The sequence below is a fragment of the Sarcophilus harrisii genome, chromosome 5 (assembly GCF_902635505.1).
Source record: "Sarcophilus harrisii chromosome 5, mSarHar1.11, whole genome shotgun sequence".
In the NCBI taxonomy this organism is placed as follows: domain Eukaryota; kingdom Metazoa; phylum Chordata; class Mammalia; order Dasyuromorphia; family Dasyuridae; genus Sarcophilus; species Sarcophilus harrisii.
In genome coordinates this window covers 229,713,626-229,737,127 of record NC_045430.1, presented here as the reverse complement: position 1 = coordinate 229,737,127, position 23,502 = coordinate 229,713,626, and the positions used below count along the sequence as shown (strand labels likewise).

The 23,502-nt window shown below is 37.1% G+C and overlaps 1 protein-coding gene across 12 annotated transcripts in view; it reads left to right on the top strand.

The window, feature by feature from the left end:
* KIAA1217 (KIAA1217 ortholog) overlaps positions 1-23,502 on the top strand; it is a 563,370-nt gene that overhangs the window by 493,073 nt on the left and 46,795 nt on the right. For 9 of the 12 annotated variants that reach the window (XM_031937971.1, XM_031937975.1, XM_031937969.1 and 6 more), the window contains 2 exons: positions 12,619-12,723; positions 13,235-13,284. In XM_031937971.1, coding sequence (XP_031793831.1) covers positions 12,619-12,723; positions 13,235-13,284 — 155 coding nt within the window. The remainder of the gene's footprint in view (positions 1-12,618; positions 12,724-13,234; positions 13,285-23,502) is intronic. The other 3 variants (XM_031937970.1, XM_031937978.1, XM_031937981.1) reach the window with 1 other exon arrangement.

Here is a 23,502-nt window from a genome sequence, read left to right as displayed (position 1 = left end):
CTGGAGTGACACTGGGGCCCCCTCTAGTAATGGGTTTCTGTCAATCCCTTTCTAAGCCCGTGATTTGCTGTGGAAAGAAAGTACAGTGAAACAGAGCATGGCTTCCAGACCTAAAGCGGGATGGATGGGCGCCCAGGGATTTGCTTTGGTTGGGCTAAATTGTTGGAAAGGCGCATGTCCAACGGAGCTAGAAATCCACTGGGCCCAGACAGAGCTGAGCTTTGCTCTCCTTACCATCCACACCCCCACATAATTAGTGGCTTCCGCCTAGAGCCCAAAATTTGGAATTAAATAACAAAGAGCTGGCTCTATAGGTGTGAGTGGCACATTTCATTAGGGTGTATGCTTAGGGTATTTTATTTTTCCTGAGACTAACTTTTCATTATTTTTATTCCTTAATCAAAGGAAAGAAACTGAATATTAACCAACTTGATTCCTTTTAACCATCTTTACTTTAAAACTGTAAGTTTTTTTTTTAAGACACAATACCAAAAAAAAATTTAAGATATTGGGGTGAACCTTGTAAGCCCTCTATGTCCAACTCAGCCTACCACCTAAATATCCCAGTTCTGGAATTTTTTATTCTAGAGGAGGCAGAATCTTAGATGTGATGTCTTTGGGTGGTCATGAAAGATCTCTGTGATCTCACACTCAGGTGAGGCAGTCTTGCAGGCGTTAAGGAGCTCTAGATCTGGAGTCAGTGATACTTACTATCAGGGTGACTGACTGTCAATTAAACACTTTATGTTTTATTTTCCTTATCTGTAAAATTAGGGACTTAGACTGGATAGATTCTAAGTTCCCTTCCAGTCTGAATCCATAATCTGAAGTACGATTTTCTTTTCCTTTAAAAAAAATTGGCTGAGAAGATAATCTGTCTTTAATCATACCATCAGCAGACTTCACAGACCAAATCTTCAGAGAAATAGAAGGCACAGATTTTACTATATCTCATATACAGTGGAAAGCTCAGGAATCCCTTGCTAGTCTGAGAAGTAATAACTGTAAGAGGGAGCCTTGGAGTCTCTGAAGCTCTCTCTCTTCAAATTTTATGTGTGTATATGTATATATCTACTGACATATATATATATGTATATATATTCATATACACATGTGCTTACAGATTTATTCATATGTGTGTGTTCTTTTAATATTTCTGGGAAGAAAGGGGGGAAAATTACCTTTAGTTTCATTGTAGAAGGATCCTGGGTTCTCCCTGTGCATTTTACAATGAAAATTAACATCATTTTTATCAGATGATAACAGAAATGTTGGGAATCAAGATAAATAAAGACAAGAGGACAGACAGCTGAACTATCATAATATTTCCTCCAAACAACTTTAAAATAATGCTTCAAATCAAATTTTGGAGACAGAACGAAAACGTCAGACATTTTTTCAACCTAAAGCAATTTAGAGTGACAATGGGTGGGAGGTCACCCTGGAGCACAGCCCCATAGTGGACCTTGGAGGTGGCAGAAACTGGGGTGGCAGGAGCTGCAGCAGGAGCTTTGGGAGCTTTAGCCCAGATATGTTAAGGCAGTCAGAGAACTGGTCAGAAAGAAATTACAGGGAACTCTTTGCTGGCGCTGGGTACAATAGGAACTGCTTGGAACTTCTGTTGTCCATTAACAATTCTGGGTCAGGTCCCAAGGCAGAGAAGGGCACTAGAAGCAGGCTTTGGAGATGGCTTCAACAGTGACATCTTTGGGAACTTTGAGCCCAGAGATGTTCTTTGTCACACTTCAAGGGTAGAGAGTGGGGAAGAGCAACTCTTGGAGGTCCCAGAGGAATAGGTAGGGGTCCTGGTCAGAGTTCCACGTCCAGGAGCCATGCTAGCTGAGAAAGAGTCCTTCCTGGGTAAAAGCCAAAGAGCAGCCTAGGAGGGTGGTGACCACACCTTTCTTTACCCAGATCACACAACTGTGGAAGGATTGGAAAATTGCAGATCCCCAAACTTAACTCTGAAAGTAGCAGCACTCACAAACCTGGAGCTTAGACAGTGCCTTTCTGCCTCAAGGTGAGCAAGGCTCAACTTTATCATAGAATCCAAGGTCAAGAAATAGGTTGGGGAAATGAGCAAACAACAAAAATGAATAAACTCAAAAGATGACAAGAAGAGGAAAACATCTATAAACAAAGACTCACAGAAAAATGCTAATTGAATCCAAGCCATCTGATAACAAGAATTTCAGAGAAAAGTTAAAGAAAGGAACAAGAGTGATTGAGGAAAATTTTGAAAAAGAAATTAGAGTGATACAAGAAAATTATGAAAAGCAAATTAATGGTTTGTAAAAGAATTACAAAAATTGGCTGTAAGAACTCCTTAAAAAGCTGAACATGCCAGATAGAAAAGGAGATATAAAAAGGTCACTGAAGAAAGTAATTGCTTAGAGCTTAGAGTTGGGCAAGTGGAAGCTAATGACTCCATGAGATATCAAGAAATAATAAAGTCAAAAGAATGAAAAAAATAGGAAAAAAAAAGTGAAATATCTCATTTGAAAAAGAACTGTCCTGGAATCCAGATCAAGGAGAGATAATTTAATAATAATAATAATAATAAATTATATAGAACTCCATAAAAGCCATGATCAAAAAAGAAATTAAGAAAAACTGCCTGATATGTTAGATCCAGAGGGTAAAATTAAAATGAAAGGAATTTAGCAATTGCCTCTAGAAAGACATACCAAAATGAAAACCCCCAGAAATATAGGCAACTTCCAGAGCTCCCAGGTCAAGGAGAAACTGTTACAAGCAGTCAGAAAGAAATAATTCAGATATCATGGAATCACAGTCAGGCTTATGTAGATTTTAACATCATCCATCCTAAATGAACAGAGGGCTTAGAATATGATAATCCAAAGGGAAAAGGAGCTAGAATTACCAAGAATAATTTATGCAATAAAATAATAAAATCCTTCAAGAGGAAAATGTATATTTAATAATAAAATAGAGACCTTTCAAACATTTCTGACCCAAATTGAGTAGAAAATTTAATATTCTAACACATGATTCAAGAGAAGCATAAAAAGTAAACATGAAATAATAATTGCAAGTGATTCAATAAAATTAAACTGCTTATATTTCTATATGAGTTATTGTATATATAAATTCCTAAGAACTTTATCATTAGGGCAGTTAGAAGGAGTCTATTTAGACAGAGTCATGGATGTGAATCAATTATGCTGGAATGAGGTCTAGAAAAGTAAAATGAAGACAAGAAAGAGGGAAGCACTGTGAGAAGGAAAAGAGGCAGAATGGGAAAATTTTCTCACAGTGAAGCGCTTTTATAGTGGAGAGGGAAGAGAGTAATGACAGATAATGCTTAAACCTTACTCTCATCAGAATTGGTTCAAAGAGGAAAAAATGCACACACACACACACTCAGTTGGGTACAGAAATCTATTTTACCCAATAAGGAATTGGAGAGGAAGAGTATAAAACATATTGGAGGTGGGTGGGAAGGTAGTTTCAAAAGCAAAAAAGACTTTTGAGGAGGAATGGGTTAAAAACAGTGAGAAGATGAAAAATAGAAGAAAATCAGATGGAGCAAAATGCAATAATCTTAACTGTGGGTGTGATTGCAATGAGCTCACCCATAAAATAAACATGGATAGCAGAATGAGTTAGAAACTAGAATCCAATAATTTGTTTTTTACATGAGATATATTTGAAGCAGGAAGACACATGCAGAATTAAAATAAAGGCCTGGATCAGAATCTATTATGCTTCACTTGAAGTTTTTTTTAAAAAGTACCAGGGGTATAAATCATGCTCTCAAACAATAAAGGCAAAATAGAGCTAATTAAAAGAGATCATCAGGGAACTAGATTTTGCTAAAAGGTATCATAGACAATGAAGCAATGTCAAATTTTACAGCAAATTTCTCTGATAAAGGTCTCATTTTTTTCAATATATAGGGAACCAAGTCAAATTTATAAAAACAAGAACCATTGCCCAAATGATAAATGGTCAAAGGAAATAAACAGGCACTTTTTAGGAAAAGAAATCGGTTATCCATAGTCATGTGAAAAAGTACCCTAAATCACTATTCATTAGAGAAAGACAAATTAAAACAACTAAAAGATACCATCTCACACCTATTAGAAATGACAAACGCTGGAGGAGAGGAAAATAAATAGATGTGTTAACGCATTATTGGTGGAGTAGTGAATTTGACCAATCATTCTGGACAGTAATCTGGAACTATGCTCAAAGGACTATAAAACTGTGTATACCTTCTGGTATGGCAATACCACAACCAGGTAAATGCCTCAAAGAGATCAAAGAAAAATGCAAAGTATCTATCAATCAATCGATCTATCTACATAAATATTTATAGCATCTCTTTCTGTGGTGGTAAAGAATTGGAAATTAAGTAGATGCTCATCAGTTAGGGAATGGCTGAACAAGATGTGGCATATGATTGTGATGGAGTACTATTATAAGAAATAAAGTTTCAGAAAAACATGGCAAGACTTATATGCAAAGTGAAGTAAGAAGAACCAGGAGATCATTAGATACTGACAACAATGTAGTAATGATAATCAACTGTGAAAGACTTGGCTGCTCTGATCAATATAATGATCCAAAACAATTCCAAAGGACTCATGATGAAAAATTGAACTCTGAATGCAAAGTGAGATAATTTTCTCACTTTCCTTATTTTATGTTTTTATGATATGTCTAATAAAGAAATAATATGTTTTGCATGATTTCACATATGTAATAGATATGTTGCCTGCCTTGTTAGTAGGCAGAGGAAAGGTAGAAAGAAGAACACACAATTTAAAAAGAAAAGAATATTTAAATTTAAAAAGAATATTGAAAATTATCAAATATTTTAAAACATTAAAAACAAATACTACTTTCTGAAAGGAAAAAAAAAAAGATGAGCAAAGATAGGTCTCTCCCCATTCTACTTTTCCAAGAAGCCATTCCCAAGTGACTGAGGAATTTGTCAAATGAACATCCCAAACTTTGTTCCATCTCTTTGTATTTGTTTGATTCATTGATGATTTATTGAGTACACACTAATGAAGCCAGTTCTGTGCCAGGTGCTCAGTCTACAAAATAATAGTTTGGACCTTGCCTACAAAGAGAAATGGCTGTAAGTTCATAAGACTATAGAAACGACAGGACCATTCAGGTCTGAATTTTCAAGTCAGAAGGGATTTAGCTATACATATTGCTTCCCCAGAAGATATTGGGAGGGTTATGATGGAAGTATCTTTTTTCCTTTCGATTCCTTGTAATGGGACAGAGACTTGAGACAGAAAAAGATAAGAAATAGGATAAGAGTTATGGAAGAGATTATAAAAGTAAGGAATTTAGAATTCCATGGGGTTTTGATCTTCAACAACTCTCATTTTTTTTCCTGGTGAAGAAACTGAGTCCCAGAGAAATAAAAGAGCTCACTGCTAATAAGAGTTGAAATACTTTAAGGTTTGCAAAGTACTGCATATGTAGTAACTCATTTAATCTTATGAGAATCTTGGGACAAGTATGACTTGTTGTCATTTGTCCTTGTTTTACTGATAAAGAGAATGAGATTCATCTGGTATAAGTAACTCTCTGGATCACACAATCTAAACAACACTCAAACCCAGGTCTCTGCTGTCAGTACACGCAGTGATCTTTCGTCCATAAGCACAGTCTCTTAAGAGAGAAACATGTTATCTTTTAATGGTTAAATGAATTTTTTCAACTAATCGTATTTTGCCCCTTCAACTTGTGTTAGACAAAGGGGTTTATTTTTTTTTTTCATGTCCATTGTCCAAGGAACTTGCCTCCCATAACACATGGATAATCCAGGACCTGCCAGTTTATCCATGCTTCTGCTCCCAGGGCAACTGAATTTCCCCATATATACTCTTTGAATCAATTAAAACATGGATCTAATACCATGGATGAGAGGATTCTAGATCATGACCAAGAAGGGAAGTCCAGAGGCCATCTATAAATGACTCTTCTCTTTAACTTTTTAAAAAATGTAAAGCCATTTATGTGCATAAGTAGTACACAAATTGGTTTTGTGTATTTATATATATTTGGAGTTTTATTTTTCATACCTTAGTGGGATGGGAAGGGTAGATGGAAAAAAATTTGGAACTAAAAATGAAATAAAATAGAATTCAAAGCCATCCTTTTGGTGATGAGATGCAGTTTAAAAAGCCATTCAAGTATCTTGCTGGCTACTATTTTTGTGAAGGGTTAAGGTGTTTTTGGATTTTTTTTCTCAGACGACTTTTCAACTCTGTTATGTTTTTGGTTGCTATAGTTAGTGACTAAGACTAGGACCATTCCTGATTCCTGACCTTTATTACCTCCATCTGTTCGGTTCTACAATTTCCAACCCCTGAAGGAGTGCAACTTGTGGCTATTTAAAGATTTGTCCTCCTAGATTCTTTTCAGGAATGTTTAGCAGTACCCAGAGTTGCAACATAAACAAATCTTTTCAATGTTTTCCTTTTTTTTTTTAAAGCCTTTAAGTTCAATTCATATGTAAATGAGAACTATGAGACCTTCATCAATAAAGAGCTCAAGTATAGATGTATAGATGGAAAGTATAGATGGAAAAGATTATCAAAGGAAGGGAAATATTATAATACTGGAAAGATAAATCATGACCAGCTTGAAAAGGGCTTTTAAGAGCTTACCTATGATTCTGCTCCCTACTCATGTCATCATGCTTTCTCTTTTCTGTTTCACAACCAGACTCTTGGAAAGAGTACTCTTGTTGTTTCTTTCTACTTCCTCACAACCTACTTATTCTTCATTCTGTTCCAATGATGGCTGTCCCTACTACTTTACTGAAAAAGCTATCTCCAAAGTCACCAGTTGCCAATCCCACAGCCTCTCCTCCAATTTATCTTTGGAATTTTCTGTAATAGTTGATATTTTAAATTTCCTCTCACTTGACTTTCATTACAAATTTATCTTGACCCTCTTCCTTCCTCTTTGATTTCTCTGACTTTTTCATTGGTTTTTCTGCTTCTTGTCTCCTAAGAGTGAGTATATTATAAGGTCCTGACTATGGCCCACTTTTCTTCTCTACCTTCCCTCTCATACTTAGCATCTAATCTCATCCATTCTTGTGGCTTCAATTACTGTCTCTGCAGAAGATTCTCAAATCAATATCTCTTGTCTGCCTTTTCCCCCGAGTGTCAGGCTTACATTTCTAAATGACTATAGTATATCTCTTTTGGTTGTCCTAACAATTCAAATTCAAGACATCTGGAATGGAACTCATCATGTATTCAATAAACTTTTTTCCCCTTCCTACCTTCCTTTTTTTGAGAAAGGTTACTACCATTCTCCCAGTTACCGAAGCTCGAAACTTAAATCATCTTTATGTCCAACATCCATGAATTTATAAATCAGATAATTTCCTTCAAATGAATCCTGAAACCAGAAACACTTTGATGATTAAATAGTAAAAGGAAAAAGTTTTTGCATTACCATGTATCAGAAAAAAGTATTTTCTTTAAGTGATTTTGGCCATAACCATACAGTGTACATCTATAAGTTACCAAATCTTTCAGATTTTTCCCTCCGTAATATTTCTCAATTCATCCTCACTTCTACTATCCTATTTCAAACCCTTATTTGCTTTCCTCTGGACTACTGCCAAACCTTGCTAATCGCCTTCGCTCCTCCTATTTCCCGTCCCCCCTAATCTGCCTCATTCAGAGTAGTATTTCTATTGCATAGGTCTGATCACTAAACTATCCTTTTTTTCTTGCTGAATTAAATGTAAACTTTATCATCTGATATTTGAGGCCCTGTACCATATACCTGTAATCCACCTTTTTCAGGCACTTTCCATGTATCTTTATTCAAACAAAAATGGACCAATTATTACATTATTTTTTTCCTTTCTTGGGGACATTTGTACATATTCCTGCTTACTACTGGAATCAGCTCCCCCAATACCTTGTTGAAAGCTTCTTCTTCTTCTTCTTCTTCTTCTTCTTTTTTTAATTCCCAGATCAGGTACCACTTTCTCTGTGAAGCCTTTTTTTGATACCATTTGGAAAAAATCAATGCCTTCTTAACTCTCCCTTATCTTCCTCTGTATCCTCTCCTTTGTACTTAATCAGATTTTAATTGAATTAAAATTACCTTCATTATTATTTTATCTACTTACCCACCACCTCCTCCCAACAACAATCAATACACAAGCATTTATCATGCACCTATTTTGTATTAGGAACTGACCCTCAAATTTTATTGGAGACAGAAATTTTCATTTTTGATCCATTTCCCTAATGCTAGACTCAGTGACTTGCATACAGTAGGCATGTAATCGATGTTTACTCAGTTGACTGGAATTAAATGGAATGGGAAGGAATCGAAAAAATAGAAAGGAAAATGATAGAACATCTTGCTTCATCTTCTGCATTTTTACTAGAGACAATGCTACATTTTGAACTCTAACAGGTCTTATATACCTTGGATCAGCACATTTTCTGACTCCGCTCTGAACTTTTTGTTTCTCCTTGGCATTTAGAACCTGGAGAAGATTCCTAAAGATATCCTAACTTGAAGTTTTATTTGGAGAACTTGGATGAATAGTTTACCAGATTAGTAAGGTAGCTCACTTATAGATGGAACATTTTAAAAACCATTGGTATCTTCAATAGTTATACCAACCCTGTATTTCCTTAAAGTACAGCAATATTGACATGTATGTTCTCTTTAGCATTCTTCAAATGATTAATGTGCGAAATTGTCATTTCAAAAATATGACAGGGCCTATTTAATTTCTCTTCCTCCACTAGTTTCCTCTTTTCCTCTTTCATATTAAAGCATATTTCATAACATTTCACAGAGAAGCCTGTATAAGCTTTGAGTTGCTGTAATTTAGTTAAACCATAAAATTGTTTCCAGATTACCAACCATGAAATGGAAAGACAATCTTATTTATGAATTTATAAATCAGATAATCTCCCTCAAATGAATCCTGAAACCAGAAACACTTTGGTGATTAAATAGGAAAGGAAAAAGGTTTTTTCATTACCATGTATCAAAAAAAAAATACTTTCTTTAAGTGATTTTGGCCATAACCACATAGTGTGTATCCATAATCCACAGGATGGTCACTGTAGTTTACCTGACTGGTGGTATGTTCCAATGAATTTTTTAGTTTTAAACATTGGCATGTTCATTGTTCATTCTGATAGGTCCTATACCCATAGTGACCATATGCTCAGGATTTCCTGGGACAGTTCTGATTAAGGTTATAAAAAGTGTTAATTTTTTTAAATTTTTATTATTATTATTATTTATTTGTTTGTTTATTTATTTATTTTTGGCTAAGACCATATATCCTAGCTTTTGGTCTCAAAACACAAACTAACACAACAAGCTTTTAAATGGTGATGTTATTCAGTTTTGTCCAATTCTTTAAAGACCCATTTGGGATTTTCTTTGCAAAAATAATGGTGTGATTTGCCATTTCCTTCTCCAACTCATTTTATAGATGAGGAAACTGAGGCAAATGTGTTAAGTGACTCGACTAGGGTCACACAACCTAGCTATCTGAGTCATGCTAATAATCATAAGTATCTCAACGATCAATTCTGAGGGACGTGGCTCTCTTTAATATTGAGATGATTCAAACCAGGTCCACTTGTGCAGTGATGAAGAGAGCCATCTATTCCCAGAGAGAGGACCATGGGAACAGAGGATGATTCACAACATAGCATTCTCACTCTCTCTGTTGTTATTTGCTTGCATTTTGTTTTCTTTCTCAGTTTTTCTTTTTCTTCATTCTTGAGCTGATTTTTCTTGTGCAACAAGATAACTGTATAAATATGTATATATATATTGTATTTAACATATACTTTAACATATTTAACATGTATTAGACTGCCTGCCATCTAGGGGAAGGGGTGGGCAGAAGGAGGAAAAAATTTGGAACAGAAAGTTTTGCAAGGATCAGTGTTGAAAAATTACCCATGCATATTCTTTGTAAATAAAAAGCTTCAATAAAAAATAAAATAATCATAATTATCTGAGATCAGATTTGAACTAAGTTCTTCATGACTCCAAATCTAGCTCTCTATCCACCTGTTGCCACCTCTCTGCCCCCATCATAAATTTCCTCCTTCCCTAAATCTCTTCTCGTATTCCCAGATTAAACTTCCTAGTTCCTATAAGTCCAAGTTTTACTATACTCAATCAACCAATAAAGACTTCTCCTATTCCCATATTATACTTTCTAATTCCAGAAGCTTTGCTATACTCAGTCAGTCAGTCAGCCAGTGAGGATTTACCGAGTACAGAGACAAAAGTTGGAACTGTCCATGAAGCTTACAACCCAAGTCTTCATTTACCTGTTATTTGTGTCCATCATGTTAGGTGCTAAAAGGAATTGTTACTTGTTATCCTTAAGGTAGTGTTACATCAACCTCTGCTACTCAGATGTAATGACTTTTACTCCCAGAATTGGCTGTGGCTTTATTAACTCGAGGATGAGTGCAAGACTCACTGGACTAGGGCATGGAAAATTTCTCCATTTGAGTTTAAGTGATTTCCATTGGGAGACATGAAAACCCCCACACACTTTTTCGAGGTGCCAGAGGTGGATCTCCGTCTGATAGATGTGGGGTATTTAATCTCTTTTGGCTAATCTGCTTTTAGGTGAATCTCTTACTAATTTTTCTCTTTTATATGGACCGTATTATAAGGCAGTGAGGAGTCTGGCAACACAGGTGTAATGGGAGAAGTTTGCTAATTCAGAGATTTAAACTCACTGGTACTTCTGGGTAAACGCAGAAAGTCACTTCGGCTCTTTCCCATTTCCTTCTTCCACACTCTTGTAATAGAGGAATCATAATGCTTGATGCTTAAATTGATTTTTTTTTCCTTAAATGTATTTTATAATCATTAGCTGGCCAGTCTGCCCAGAAGCTTTCCAAAACACCTCTGTGCTATTACAGAACCACCAATTTTCCAGCTGCAGAAGGGCACAGAATGGAAGAAGGCAGAAGCTACATACATTTGTCAAACCAAATGCTGCTCCTGAATCTAATACTTTATTAGCCCAGGGGTGCCCCAGTTATTTGTAACCTTTTAAAAAACAACACTGAAATGAACTGGGAGAACCCACATTGTGTTCAGGACGGAAGACTGAGCCCATTTAAGAAGCTTAGCTGGGGATGGAGCCTGGTGGTTCCTGGGCAGAGAGGCCACAAGTTCCACGCTAATAATCACCGACGCGAGGTCATCCAGTGAGTCAGTGGCACATGTCAGGACTGGCAGACTTACAGTCCCTGACACTCGGGCCTTCCCTAAGATGACAAAGCCTCGGCTTTGTAGGATCACTTTAATCTTTTCTAAGCCTGTGACAGACTGCATTAGAAAACCGTAACTCCCATTCTGAGAACTAGGCTTTTCACTTGGTTCCATCTGGAATTACTGCCCTGACCATATATACCAAGTTGCGCTTCCTGGAATAGAAGGTTTTTGTTTGTCAGGTTGTCAGGTTCATCATACGGATCAAAGTAATTAATTCTCTGCTGGATTTTATAAATTCATTTTTTTAAATTGAATTCCAAATTTTTATTTTCCCTCTAATCTCTCCACCAGTCATTGAGGAGGCAAGCAATATGATATCCATTATACATATGAAGTAATTCTGCATGGTTTTTTTTTTAATCATACCTCTTCTATTTATCATTAAGGCATAAAACAGGACATTCCTGGATCTAGAGTTTGGAGAGAACTCAGAAGCTATTTAGTCCAATAGATGAAGAAGCTAGAGATCCAGATAGTAAGGGTAATTTCCCAAAGTCACATAATTAGTAAGTATCAGAGGCAGAATTTGAACTCTGATCCTCTCTGCTTTCACATTAAGATCTTTCAGTAGTTTTCCTTGTTTATTTTCTACCTAAAGTCAATTTTTTTTAAGACAATAGTGGCCAAGTAGCTCTGTATAGCAAGTGTCTTCTGATCAGCCAATTGATGTCATTATTGATTTTTTTTTTCCTGATTACTTCCCACTAATTTAAGCTTGGATTGAAGTCCTTTTGACCTCATCTAGCTTTCTTTGCGTTTTACTTACAAATTGATTTCAGCTACATCATTCTGTAGTCTTTTTAAGAGCAGCTGTTTTCATTTACATTTCCCTATGACCACAGAACAAGTTTTTTTTCCCCCCTAACAAAATGAACAGACACCTCTGTCATTTTTACCAAGAGCAGTTACAGTTTTCCCAGATGAGAAATATAGCTTCCTTTTTTGTGTTGGGTAAAATAATATGGAACCAAAGAAACAGAAACAGGTGAAAGTATATGTCAATATGAAAATCTCTATGTCAATAGAGGCAGAATTATTTCCAACAGAGGAATGTTTCCCTAAGTTTTCCAGGAGGCATTACCTGATCTTTAAAAGTGCCTTTTCAATGAGATCACTGCTGCTAAACTCTGATAATCTGCCCTTGATCTCCACAGAGTATTTGTAGATTCTTAATTTCCCTATGAGCAGGTTGTTAGGACCCTTTGCAGCCGACTAAGTGGTACCCTTATAATACTGTAGGTGATCATTTCACCTAGAAAAATGAGTCTGAAGAAAATCAACAAAGCTTTAACAAACAATTCTCTTGTTTTACAGAGAGAGGATGCAAGCCATGGAGAAACAGATTGCCAGCTTAACTGGTCTTGTTCAGTCTGCGCTTTTTAAAGGGCCAAATACAAGTAATAGCAAAGATGCTTCTAGGTAAAATGAAAAAAAAAATTAAAAATTCACAAATCATGAAATCTGTTTCTCTTTAATCATTAAAATAATTCATCAGCCCAGATCAATTTCCTTATAATCATTATGAAGTGGAAAATTTCACCCATCTATGAATTGCGGGTTTGCTTTGTTTATTGTAAGAATGCAAGTTAAAACTTTGGGTCAAAAAAGGTAAATGGGCTTTCCAGTGCATGTGGATTTCATGGACGTTACACAGCTCAGTTCCTGCAACCTCCATTTACATTTCTCCTCCCTCCCATGTTCACCGTGCATTTGGAAAATCATGAATACTCTCCAGCCACATTTCACCGGCAGTTAAGGAATGCTACTTTGTGAAGCCTTGTCCATCCAATTCAGTGCTTATGCTGTGATGCTAGAACATCCTCATTGCCTAATATCATCACTGATTCTTGCTGGTTGCTTACATAGTAAATGTGAGAGAGAGAAATTCCAGTCTGAGCATTCTGTCTAACTTTGTTCTTTTTTTATTCAGTGAGAAGATGATGAAGGCCATGGTCAACAAGAGCCTCCCAGATGGTGCAGGTAAGTCTCCCAGTGGATTTGTAAGAGAAGCCTTAAACCCACATCAGTTACCTAGTAGGAAATGTGGACTTTTCAGGAAGCTACTTCTGCCAAATATCTCTCCAACTGACACCTGAAAATCCATAATTATGGATTAATTCCTTTGTATTTAAGTGTTAACTTTTCCCTATGGTCTTTTCAAATGAAAATACTCCTGGGAGAGGTGACTCATTAAGTTATTAAGACTGTTGAATGTTAGATCTATAAGGGACCTTAGTGATTACAGACTCCAAGGGTTCTTAACCTGTGATATATGAACCCTCAAGTCAAAGTCCATGATCTTGGTTGGAGGGGAAAACTGCATTTTTTCCTATTAATTTCTAATTTAAATTTGGCATTTCCTTCAACTATTTAAAAATATTATTCTGAGAAAAAGTTCATCTCTCTCTCTCTCATACACACACACACACACACACACACACACACACATTGCATAGCCGGTAAGTTACTCAACAGGTATTAGAACCCAAGTTTCCTAATTCTCCAGTCAGTGTCTTGGTATGAATAAGGTTTTGAAATTTCTTTTTCAAGACAGCAGTTATCATAAATGTGCTGCAGTGACTAAAAGATAGAAGTAAGGCCGAAGGAAGAAAGAGAGCGCTCAGCTAGATGTGAGTTTGAATTTTAACTCCCTTGATTATTAGCTGTGTGACTTTGAATAAATTACAAACTTCTCTGGGCTTCTGTTTCCTCATCTGTAAGACATTTCTATATAATACATTTTATTATAGTTCATTTGTATAAATATGACTCATTTTTTAAAAAATTAAATTAGAATAGGAGCTCATTAATCATTTGAGCAAAAAACCTGAAACTTCTTAAGAGACTTCTTAAAAGATACAGTATGTATCAGGATGTATCTGAAGATTTGTGGTCATGTTTTTCCTCTTCTCTGGAAAAATGCTTGATCTCTTTGAAAAAAGAGTGTTTCACATCTGGCAGATCTCAAGGATGATATTAACTGGGCTATCTATCCCACAAACTTCTATGAGGCAGGTGTCCCTTAAGCTATAGATAAATTGGAGATGGTATCACCTTTTTGCAAATCTCCCAAAAGTCATCCCTGCAGATTCATCAATTTGAGAATGCTCATGTGGCCTCTCTACAAGGCTAAACAATCATGTCACATGGCTGTTATCAAACACAATTTAGTCCCTTTTCAGGGATCAGAATCTCTCCTCCTGCCCAAGTTACCCCCATGTTTCACAAGTGAGGTTAGTGGAGAGATGGAAAGAATATGGGGGTGGGCAAAGAAAGGCAAAATAAATGGACCACATTCATTAGGATTAATATGTGACTTCTGTGGGAAAAGGGCAGAGGAGTTTAATAACCTTTAATTACATTCAGTAAGAGTTTCATCCTGCCAAATGCACTGGGAGAATTCACTTAGCCTCTTTAGCCAGTGCAATCACCAGAAAAATGAGCTCTTTCCCCCATCAGATTAGAATTAGCTTGCAGAGCTATAGTTAGGAGATAGAATGAGAATTTTGCAGCTGAGATTCATCAGAGGAAAATATGATCCATCAGGATGAAACTTTGGAATTTGTGAAGCTAAATTTACCAGTTTGATTCCCCGTCCCTTTACATCATCCATTTCACTAATATTTATTAAATGCCCACAAACTGGCTTCCAAGAAAGGCTCACCATGCCATCATCGTGATGTGAAATGAGATGATTCTGAGTTCTTGTCAGCTGTGTAAGGAAGACAAATTCTGGCTGGTTTTCCACAAATATGCAAAGGCTCAGAAAACTCCCACTGTGGAAATTCTTCCATTGGTGCAGAGAGCAACGTGGCTATCACTATCAGTAAGTCCTAAAGAGTTGCCAGAGGCACATATAGCTTACGTGACATGAGTCACATAGCTATCAAAGGCAGTATTTGAATTCGGCTCCCTTAGCTCCCAGACTAGCATGCCATCCACAAGGGTCTGCAGCCTCTCTGGGTCCAGTGAGCCGGAAGGGCTTGGAGGATGAGACCAGTCATTGACTTGATCTCACTCATCTCATCGCTTGTGTACCAGATCATGATGACTTTTTGGCTAACAGCTCATTAAAACTTTTATTAGAGTGTGGAGGAGTTCCCATCTGCATTTTTAGAGGGAGGACACACAGAAGAAGCGTAGATTTTCAGTAAGACTTCTGTCTGTCCTCAAGGAGAATACAGTCTTGGCAAATAACTATGATACAGAGGAGACATCAAATGCCTAAGAGAAATGTGTATGACAGGCAGGAAATCCATGGGAGAGAGAAATTACTTCTAGCTGGAAGGTTCTGGGAACAATTTAGACCCTGGTCAAGAAGGTTTTGCTCTAGTAAAGCCATTGAAATCCCATTCCCACCACATAATGAAAGAGTACCTAAGATTCTTTCATAAAGGTCAATTAACTTGCCTTAAGAGCTATTTCCATTTAGTTTAAGGCTTTTCAGTACATAATATCCAGCTAAAAATACAAACATACCCCTGAGAGTATCTGTCCACGGAGGCTTCAGTTACTGTAGAGATTAGCCAACATCCCAGGAAAGAAATGACTAGACAGAAGTTACTGACTCCATTTTGTAGATGGGTAAGTTGAATCCTAATGAGATTAGGAGAAGAGAGTGGAATCATAACTGAATATGGGGGTCCAGAAATTATGATTTATTATCAGTGTTTTATTTGTATGCCTAAAATTCCCAGGATCATGTAAAAATCTCTCAGACAAAATAGAAAAAGTTTAAGAAGCCCTCTTCTAGTCCAACTTTACTGATGAAAAAACTTAGATGCCAGTGGGTAGAGATCATAGAGTAAGCAACTGTATTTAAGCCCAAGATTTCTGATTCCAAATCTAAGGGTTTCCTAAGACAACCTAATTGCTTTCACCTAGACACATTAAAGTTGATTGTTTTCTTAATAAGTTTCTTTTATTGTTTGTTTATTTTGTTTTTAATGAATATCTTAAAAGATTTTAAAAATAACAATCTTAAAGATGCCCCATGTCTCCAAATCCAGGACTATTGGAAGAAGGTCTACCAAAACTTTGTCCCCAGTTGGCTAGAGTAGCAAGGACTTACAAATCGGATCATAGAGTGTTTGACTGGGGAAGGGATCACCTAATTTAGGGGGTTTTCATTCTTTTTGTATCATGGACTTCTTCAGCAGTGTAGTGAAGCCTGTGGACCCCTTCTCAGAATAATGTTTTAAAAGACAAATTCAAAAATTCCACACTGTTGGTTTTACTGCACAGCCCCTCCATTACAGGTGGGAAAATGGAAATGTAGAGAGGTCATGTGATATTCTCACTTCCTTGGCAGTAATTGCCAGAGGGGATGTATGTCCTGGTCTACTGCACTGTCCATTATACTGCACTGACTCTGATCCCATCCTGTAGTTTTACAACTTTCTTTACAGCTCTTCTCTCCTTCTGTAAATATGGCCTGAGGTCATTGCTGTGCTATGATGGGACTCTGAGAGTATCCATCTATGGTTGGGTGAGATGGCAGGAGGGCCAGCCTGACACAGGTTCTCACTCACGGGTGTGATGCACTTTCAAAAACATTAGGAAGACCCTGGGGGACTAAACCAGAGGAAGGATTCTTAAACTTTTTCCACTCACGATCCTTTTTTTGCCCAAGAAATTTTATGTGACCTTGAGTACATAGGTAAATAAAATAGGCATATAAAGCAAACATTTACTGATAATAAATCATCATTTTGTGACTCCCATATTCAGTTATGAAATCTCATATAGGGTCACAAATGATTTCCAAGCTTTCTTCTACCTCTGTCAATCTGATTCTATCATCCCTGATTTTAATTTGCCTTTAATAAATTTTGCTGTCAGTTTAAGGGAAAAAAACAACAACCAGGTCAAAGTCGAGTCTTCTAACTCAACTTATGGGAATGAATTTTCAAATAAACTGAATTATACTGATTGTTAGTTATGTGAAAAGCAACATGCTATAGTGGATAGAGAGCTAGCTTCAGTGTCAGGAAGGTCAGGGTCCAGGTGTTGCCTCTGACTCATATGGGCTATGTGAACCTGGTCACACCAACTTCCCAGCTTTCCTAGGAAGCTCCTTAAGACTAGAAGGTGCAGAGAAGTGGCTAATCTGAATTGGTAAAGGAAATTCCTTAGAAAGAGCTCTGTCAATGGATAAAAATCAGTTTGTGATTTCTCTCTCTGTGTGTCTGTCTGTCTCTCTCTCTCTGTCTCTCTCTCTCTCTTTCTCTCTCTCTCTCCTCTCCGTCTCTCTCATATATACCATATATATGTGTGTGGGTAGAGTACACTCTTACATATGTTGTATGCATATATGTGTGTCTAAATATAGATATATATAATATTTTAAGTTGATTTGAGTTCAAATTGAACATGAGAAGGTCACATAAACCTGTGGGGAAAATACCACACTTGGATTAAGGAAAACCCGGTCTAATATTAGCTATGTAACTCACAAACAAATCATTTAACTCTAAGACTTCATTTTCTCCTATGAAAAATGTGGGTAATACCCACTTTGACTGCTTGAGTCATTGGGTTGTTGTGAAGAAAGCACTTGGCATTTTTTTTTATTATTTAAAGGAGTAACAGATTATTCTTATGATCATGATCACCCAGCACTGGGACAAGGACAGATGATCTATGTACCTCCACACAGAGACTTGTCACTTGCTATGTTATTTTAAAGCTCTGTTAAGGCTTTAAAGTCTGAAAAGAATGATTTTGTTTCTGTTCTTGGTGACAATAGACACTAACAAGGCTCCTTTCCCTAGTTTTTTTTTTTTTTTCTTTAATCAAGCTCAAATGGCAGCTGATGGTGCAACAGTTGGAGAACTGAGTCTAAAATCTAAATGACCTGAGTTCAGATTTAGAGTTAAACATATACTAGCTGGGTGTCCTCTTTCTGCCTCAATTTCCTCATCTATGGGATGGAGATAATAGCAGTACCTACTTCCCAGAGTTGTTATGAGATATTTGTAAAATGCTTAGTACAGTACCTAGAACGTAGTGCTTAATAAGTGCTTGTTCTCTACCTTCAAATAGTTCCTTCATTTTCTCCCCAGTACTTAGATTTAATTTGTAAAGAAAATCATGAGTGAATGAATAAATGAACAGAGTGAAGGAAGAAGCAAACAAACACTTGTTAAGTGTGAATCAATACTGTGAATCAATTACTAGGAATCCAAAAACAGAATTAAGGATATTCTGTCTTTGAGAGTACAATAATAATAATTGTAACACTACCTCTGGAGAGAAATTGCAAGGAACCTTTATTTCCAGGGACCTTGTTTGCTAGTGTCCAGAAATTACTTCTCTTGGAAATAAATGCTGGTCACCACTTAGGTTCCTGTGGAGGAGTGTTATGTCCTCCCCCATTCCTCCCCACCCTACTGATCCAAATTTGAAATCATAAAAAGAGGATATGGCTTTAAGGATGAGACAAATGCATTAATAGGCAATGGAAGGGGGTCTTGTGATACAACGTGCTCTTCAGTGGGCAGGGCATGGACTACCTGGAAAGGCATCCATAGAAATAAAGGCAACTGCCCTCACCAGCTTGGTCATTTGACTCTGATTAGTCCTACTATGAAATTTGCCCCTGGTTATCTTTAGATTGGTAGCTTCTTAACCTGAGGTCTGTGTAATTAATTTTATTTTATTATTTTATAGCTATAGCTCTAGATTTAATATAACTATATTTAAGTACCATTATTTTCCTTTGTAATCTTATGTATTTTAATTTATGCAATTAAAAATTGTTTTATTTTTAATTTATAGACTAAAACAAGCATTTCCATAACATAGTACAATTAAAAAAGATGATTGCACATGAAACTGCAAATCTCCTATGTACTATTTGCTATTCTTTCAAATATATAACAAGATTATCATGTAAATTTCTTTTTTTTCTTCTCTTCTCTATCCCCAGTCCTAGAGATGGCCATCATTAGGTATATGTGTGTTTATATGTGGAGAGACAGAGAAAAAAATAGGTATATGTGTATGTGTCTGCTTTCATATGTTTATATTGCATTTAGAAACATTATTCTCAAAAAAGAGTTCTTAGGCTTCCCCAGGCTGTCACGGGGGTCCCTAACAGAAAAACTTAAGAAACCCTTAAGGTATTGGGGATAGTGAAATAGAGAAAGTCCTAAGCAAACCCAGTACACTTGTTGAATTTGTCCAAATGTAAATGCAGTTTTTTCTCCTTTATGCCAATTAGGAAATCACAGCTGGTAGCAGGGGCTGGGTAGAAGTAGACCTGGCCCTTTTTTCCCTGTCTTTTCTAACATTGCACTCATTTCTGGATCCTGAGTAATTTGGCCTTTGGTGCATAACCAGACAAATCAATTACTTTGATTTCCCATTTAGATGAAATGGAATTAAATATTTCAATTCAAGGTGATGGCAAAAGCCAAAGTGCTTATGTTATTCTGTTCTTTTGGACATAACTCCTTCAGGTTCCATGTATCACTGAAAAAGCAATGATCATATATTAGCTAGAAAGACTGCCTTGTTTTTTTCCTCAGCACCTTTGAGGTTGACCTTTCCAGTTAAAGGTTAAAGAAGGCATCCTGCTTTCCCACTGCACATCTTTTGACAGTCAGTGTCAGAGATGGGATGCTGTGCTGAGTGATCCATGGCTCTGACTCAGGAGGACATTTCCTCTGTTCTTATTTTGTGTAGCTTGTGTATTATGGAAGGGGTGAGGATGGAGGAAATCCATATAAAGTAGTTACAGTCCCTCCTGCATCCTTGTCACTTGTTCAAATAATTCTTGAGTTTTAAGAGAATGGTGGGTGGTAAATTAATAGCCTCAACACTTACTTATACTATGTCAAGTCATCTTGGAACTAACTGATGATGCACAAAGGGACTATTTACCAATATTCTAATTGTTTGAATCCAGTGGGGAATCCAAAAGAGTTCAGCCATCATCCAGGGGATGAATTAACAATGGGAACTTGCCCCACCCCACCTTCCATCCCTTCATCTTTTAGGATAAGTAAATCCAGTGCCCCTTCCTTGATTGTTTGGTTCCCAAACTTATGGTTTATTTATAACTGTTTTCTAAATCAGATCTCTTTTCCAATCAAAACACTCTTCCCGAAGCCTGGCAAGTTGATCAGTATTGTTAGACATTAATTAGCTGCTTCTCTTTGTTAAAAACATATCCTCAAGGTATTTAAGCACTATTCCCATCAGGAGAAGTAGGCTTGGGTTGACAAGTAGAAGATGGTCATGAGGTTGTACATATAGAACAGAAAGGGACCTAACTCTATAAAGTTGGCAAATAAAATTGTTCTAGGTCATGGAAAGGTCTTTTTTTTTTCTTAAAAAAAAATTAAGATAAAAGAACAATATTCTTTCAATGATGCTGTGTGGCTATAGGCCAAAGAATAGCGGATTCTCCAAAAACTTGAGTGTCACCCAAAGTGCTGTGGAGAAGTGTATGGTGGATGCCTTAGGGTCACAGTGTATCGCCATCCAAGACCAGCACCAGAGCAACTGCATAAAAGAAGTCATCATAATGGTATACTACCAGAAAAGAAAGTAGGCTAAGTCATGTGGCAAGAATGAAAGGTAAAACCATCAGAGCCCATGTGCTCCACTGATATTCATTCAACATCAAGAGATCCAAAGAAAGGCTCCCAGTAAGTTGGATTTGCCCTGTCCCTGAAAGATTTAGACTTAGAAGGAAATGTGTTCAGAAGTTGTACAGGATGAGAAGACATGAATGGGTTACACTGTGCATTAATGCACGGAGTACCTGCTTTGAAGAGATCAAAGAACCTTTCAAGAATAAAAAAGGAGACCTAAGAATGTTTGAAGGTAGAAAGGAAAAATTCCACAGATGGAGAAAAAGAGAGGAAAAGAAATGGGAAACAAAGTCAGGTTTTATAAGAGGTAGGGGTGGGGTTGGAAGAAGCCGTAGCAGTGATCATTTTTTAGACCCTGTAAGGTTCCTAGGGCTTGGGAAGGTCAAGTAAGTTACAAGATAATACATAAAAATACATTGTAGAAGCCAGTGTCGTTGCACCATGTTGCCATCAGATGGCAGGACAATGAATCAAGAGCACAGCTGGGACCTTTTGCTTCCTAAAGAAGGCTACTTCTCTTTGATGGAGGTCAGGAAAGGAGAATCAAGGGAAGATACTGAGATGGAGTGAGACCAAAACCTTTTGAAAGGAATTTAATTTAGTTGGCCTTGATCTCAGTAAAGTAGGAAACCAGGTCATCTGGTGAGAACTCAGAAGGCAGACCTGGCCTTGAGACTTGAGAAGAGTACTTGGAAGTACTTCTTCGGGGAATGTGATAGGAACCAATAAAGAATGAACAAAAGGATTGTCAGGCAGCTTTGGGTGCAGGAATCGTGAATTTGTGGTAGGTTTTTTTTAGCTGGGTCACTCAGCAAAACCCAACTTAGAATCATTTCCTTTTCTTTTATGCCAGAATATTAATTTTTGTGGAGTGATAGCTTGGCAACCTATTGAACAGAAAACAAATACTAAGTAATTTTTGGAGTGTGACCAACATAAGAGACATAGCTTGATCAGGACAATGAAATGAAAAATTGTGACTTTCAAGATCTCAAAATGGAAAGTATCATAGAATAGGGGGCATTCAATGACACAAACAGGTAAAATGCATAACCATCCGTGGCCAAAAGCACTAAACAGACCCCCAAACCACTCTTCTAAACACAATTAAAATGGTGCTTAGGAGCTTTCTGCTTTTAAGACACAAAGGGAAGACCAAATTTAAGATTATATTTGGTTCTCTGTGATCAGAAAATGAGAAAATATCAAAGAATCATAAGATTTAGAAGTAGAAGAGACCTTGAAGGTCAGAAGACAGAAGGAGGAATGACGAGTAGAAATTGAAGAAAAGTAGATTGTGGAGTGGGAGTGGGGGGGGGGGGGAGGGGAACGACGACAAAAAGACAGATTTGGTTTTATATAAGAAAAATTAAACATAATCATTAGTCAGAGCATCTTACCCACTCCAGGCCCTTCTGCCTCTTTCTGGAAAGTTCCTCTCCTCCCTAGAGACATTATTCTAGGAAAGAGGAGTCCCTATCTTGCTTTGTAAGATTTAAGTGGATAGGGAACTGAGTGTCTTGTCTACTTTGATTTTGTTTTGTGATTCCAGGACAAGTTTCTAACTAATTAATGACTATAAGGATAGGCTATGAGCAAACTCCCTCATTCAGTGGGAATTTTTCAATTTAGCTGATGGGAGAAATTGTCTTTTAAGTTTTTCTGTGTTCTACAAGATGAGGAGGAAAATCTGACAGACTCAAGTGTTGCTTATTCCCTAGACCCTGTCTGGAAAGGAGAAGGGTGTGAGAGATAAACTGATATGGAGTAATTACTGCTGGGAGGCTTTGGCCTATTTAAAAGCTTCAACTCTGCCCTTTACAGGAAAGGGAACAGAAAAGCCTATTCAGAGGCGTGGGTGTGGGTGTGATTAATCTGACTCACAGACTGTTCTGCTGGCCCTTTCCTTAAGACTATATTGTTTTCTGGAGGGATTTGAGGGAAGGGAAAGGGGAGAGAACGCTTCCTTTTGCCTGTAGAATGAGTTATTCCTGAATTCCTAGCCAGTCCAGACATTGTCACCTCCTTCCAACTCCCAAACATAGACTCCCTTTCTCAAGGTCTTTGGGAGTATTTTAAAATCAGGACTCAGGATCACCTTGGTCAGTCTCTGACCTCTCAAGGGAATGCTTATGAAATACATAATGGGGGGGGTGGGGGGGGGAGGAGGGAGAGGGGAGAGGGGCAAACCCTAGACGTGGAGTTCAGTTTGAATTCTACTTCAGGTATTTATGGGCATTATGATCTGTAAAATCAAGGAGTCTTTAGACTTAATAACCTCTAAAATCTCATTTAGCTTTGAAGTTAAGGTCCTATACAGTGAATCACTGTGTGCTTGGAACATAAACACCTGTTGCTTGATATGATCACTGATTGAAGAAGAGAAAGCAACAGGTGGGAGAGAACTTGAGAAGATTGGTGGAGAATTTAAGATTGTGCTTTCTTTTCCTATTAGAAGAGGACTGAGTCATTGACCACATCTTCTCTACTATTATTCGCCATTCTGGGAGTGTTTCTTGAAGTTTCTTTTTAGTTCTGCCAGTATTACGGACCAAAACTCCAAGGGTATATACAAGCTGGGCAGGAGATTAGATAC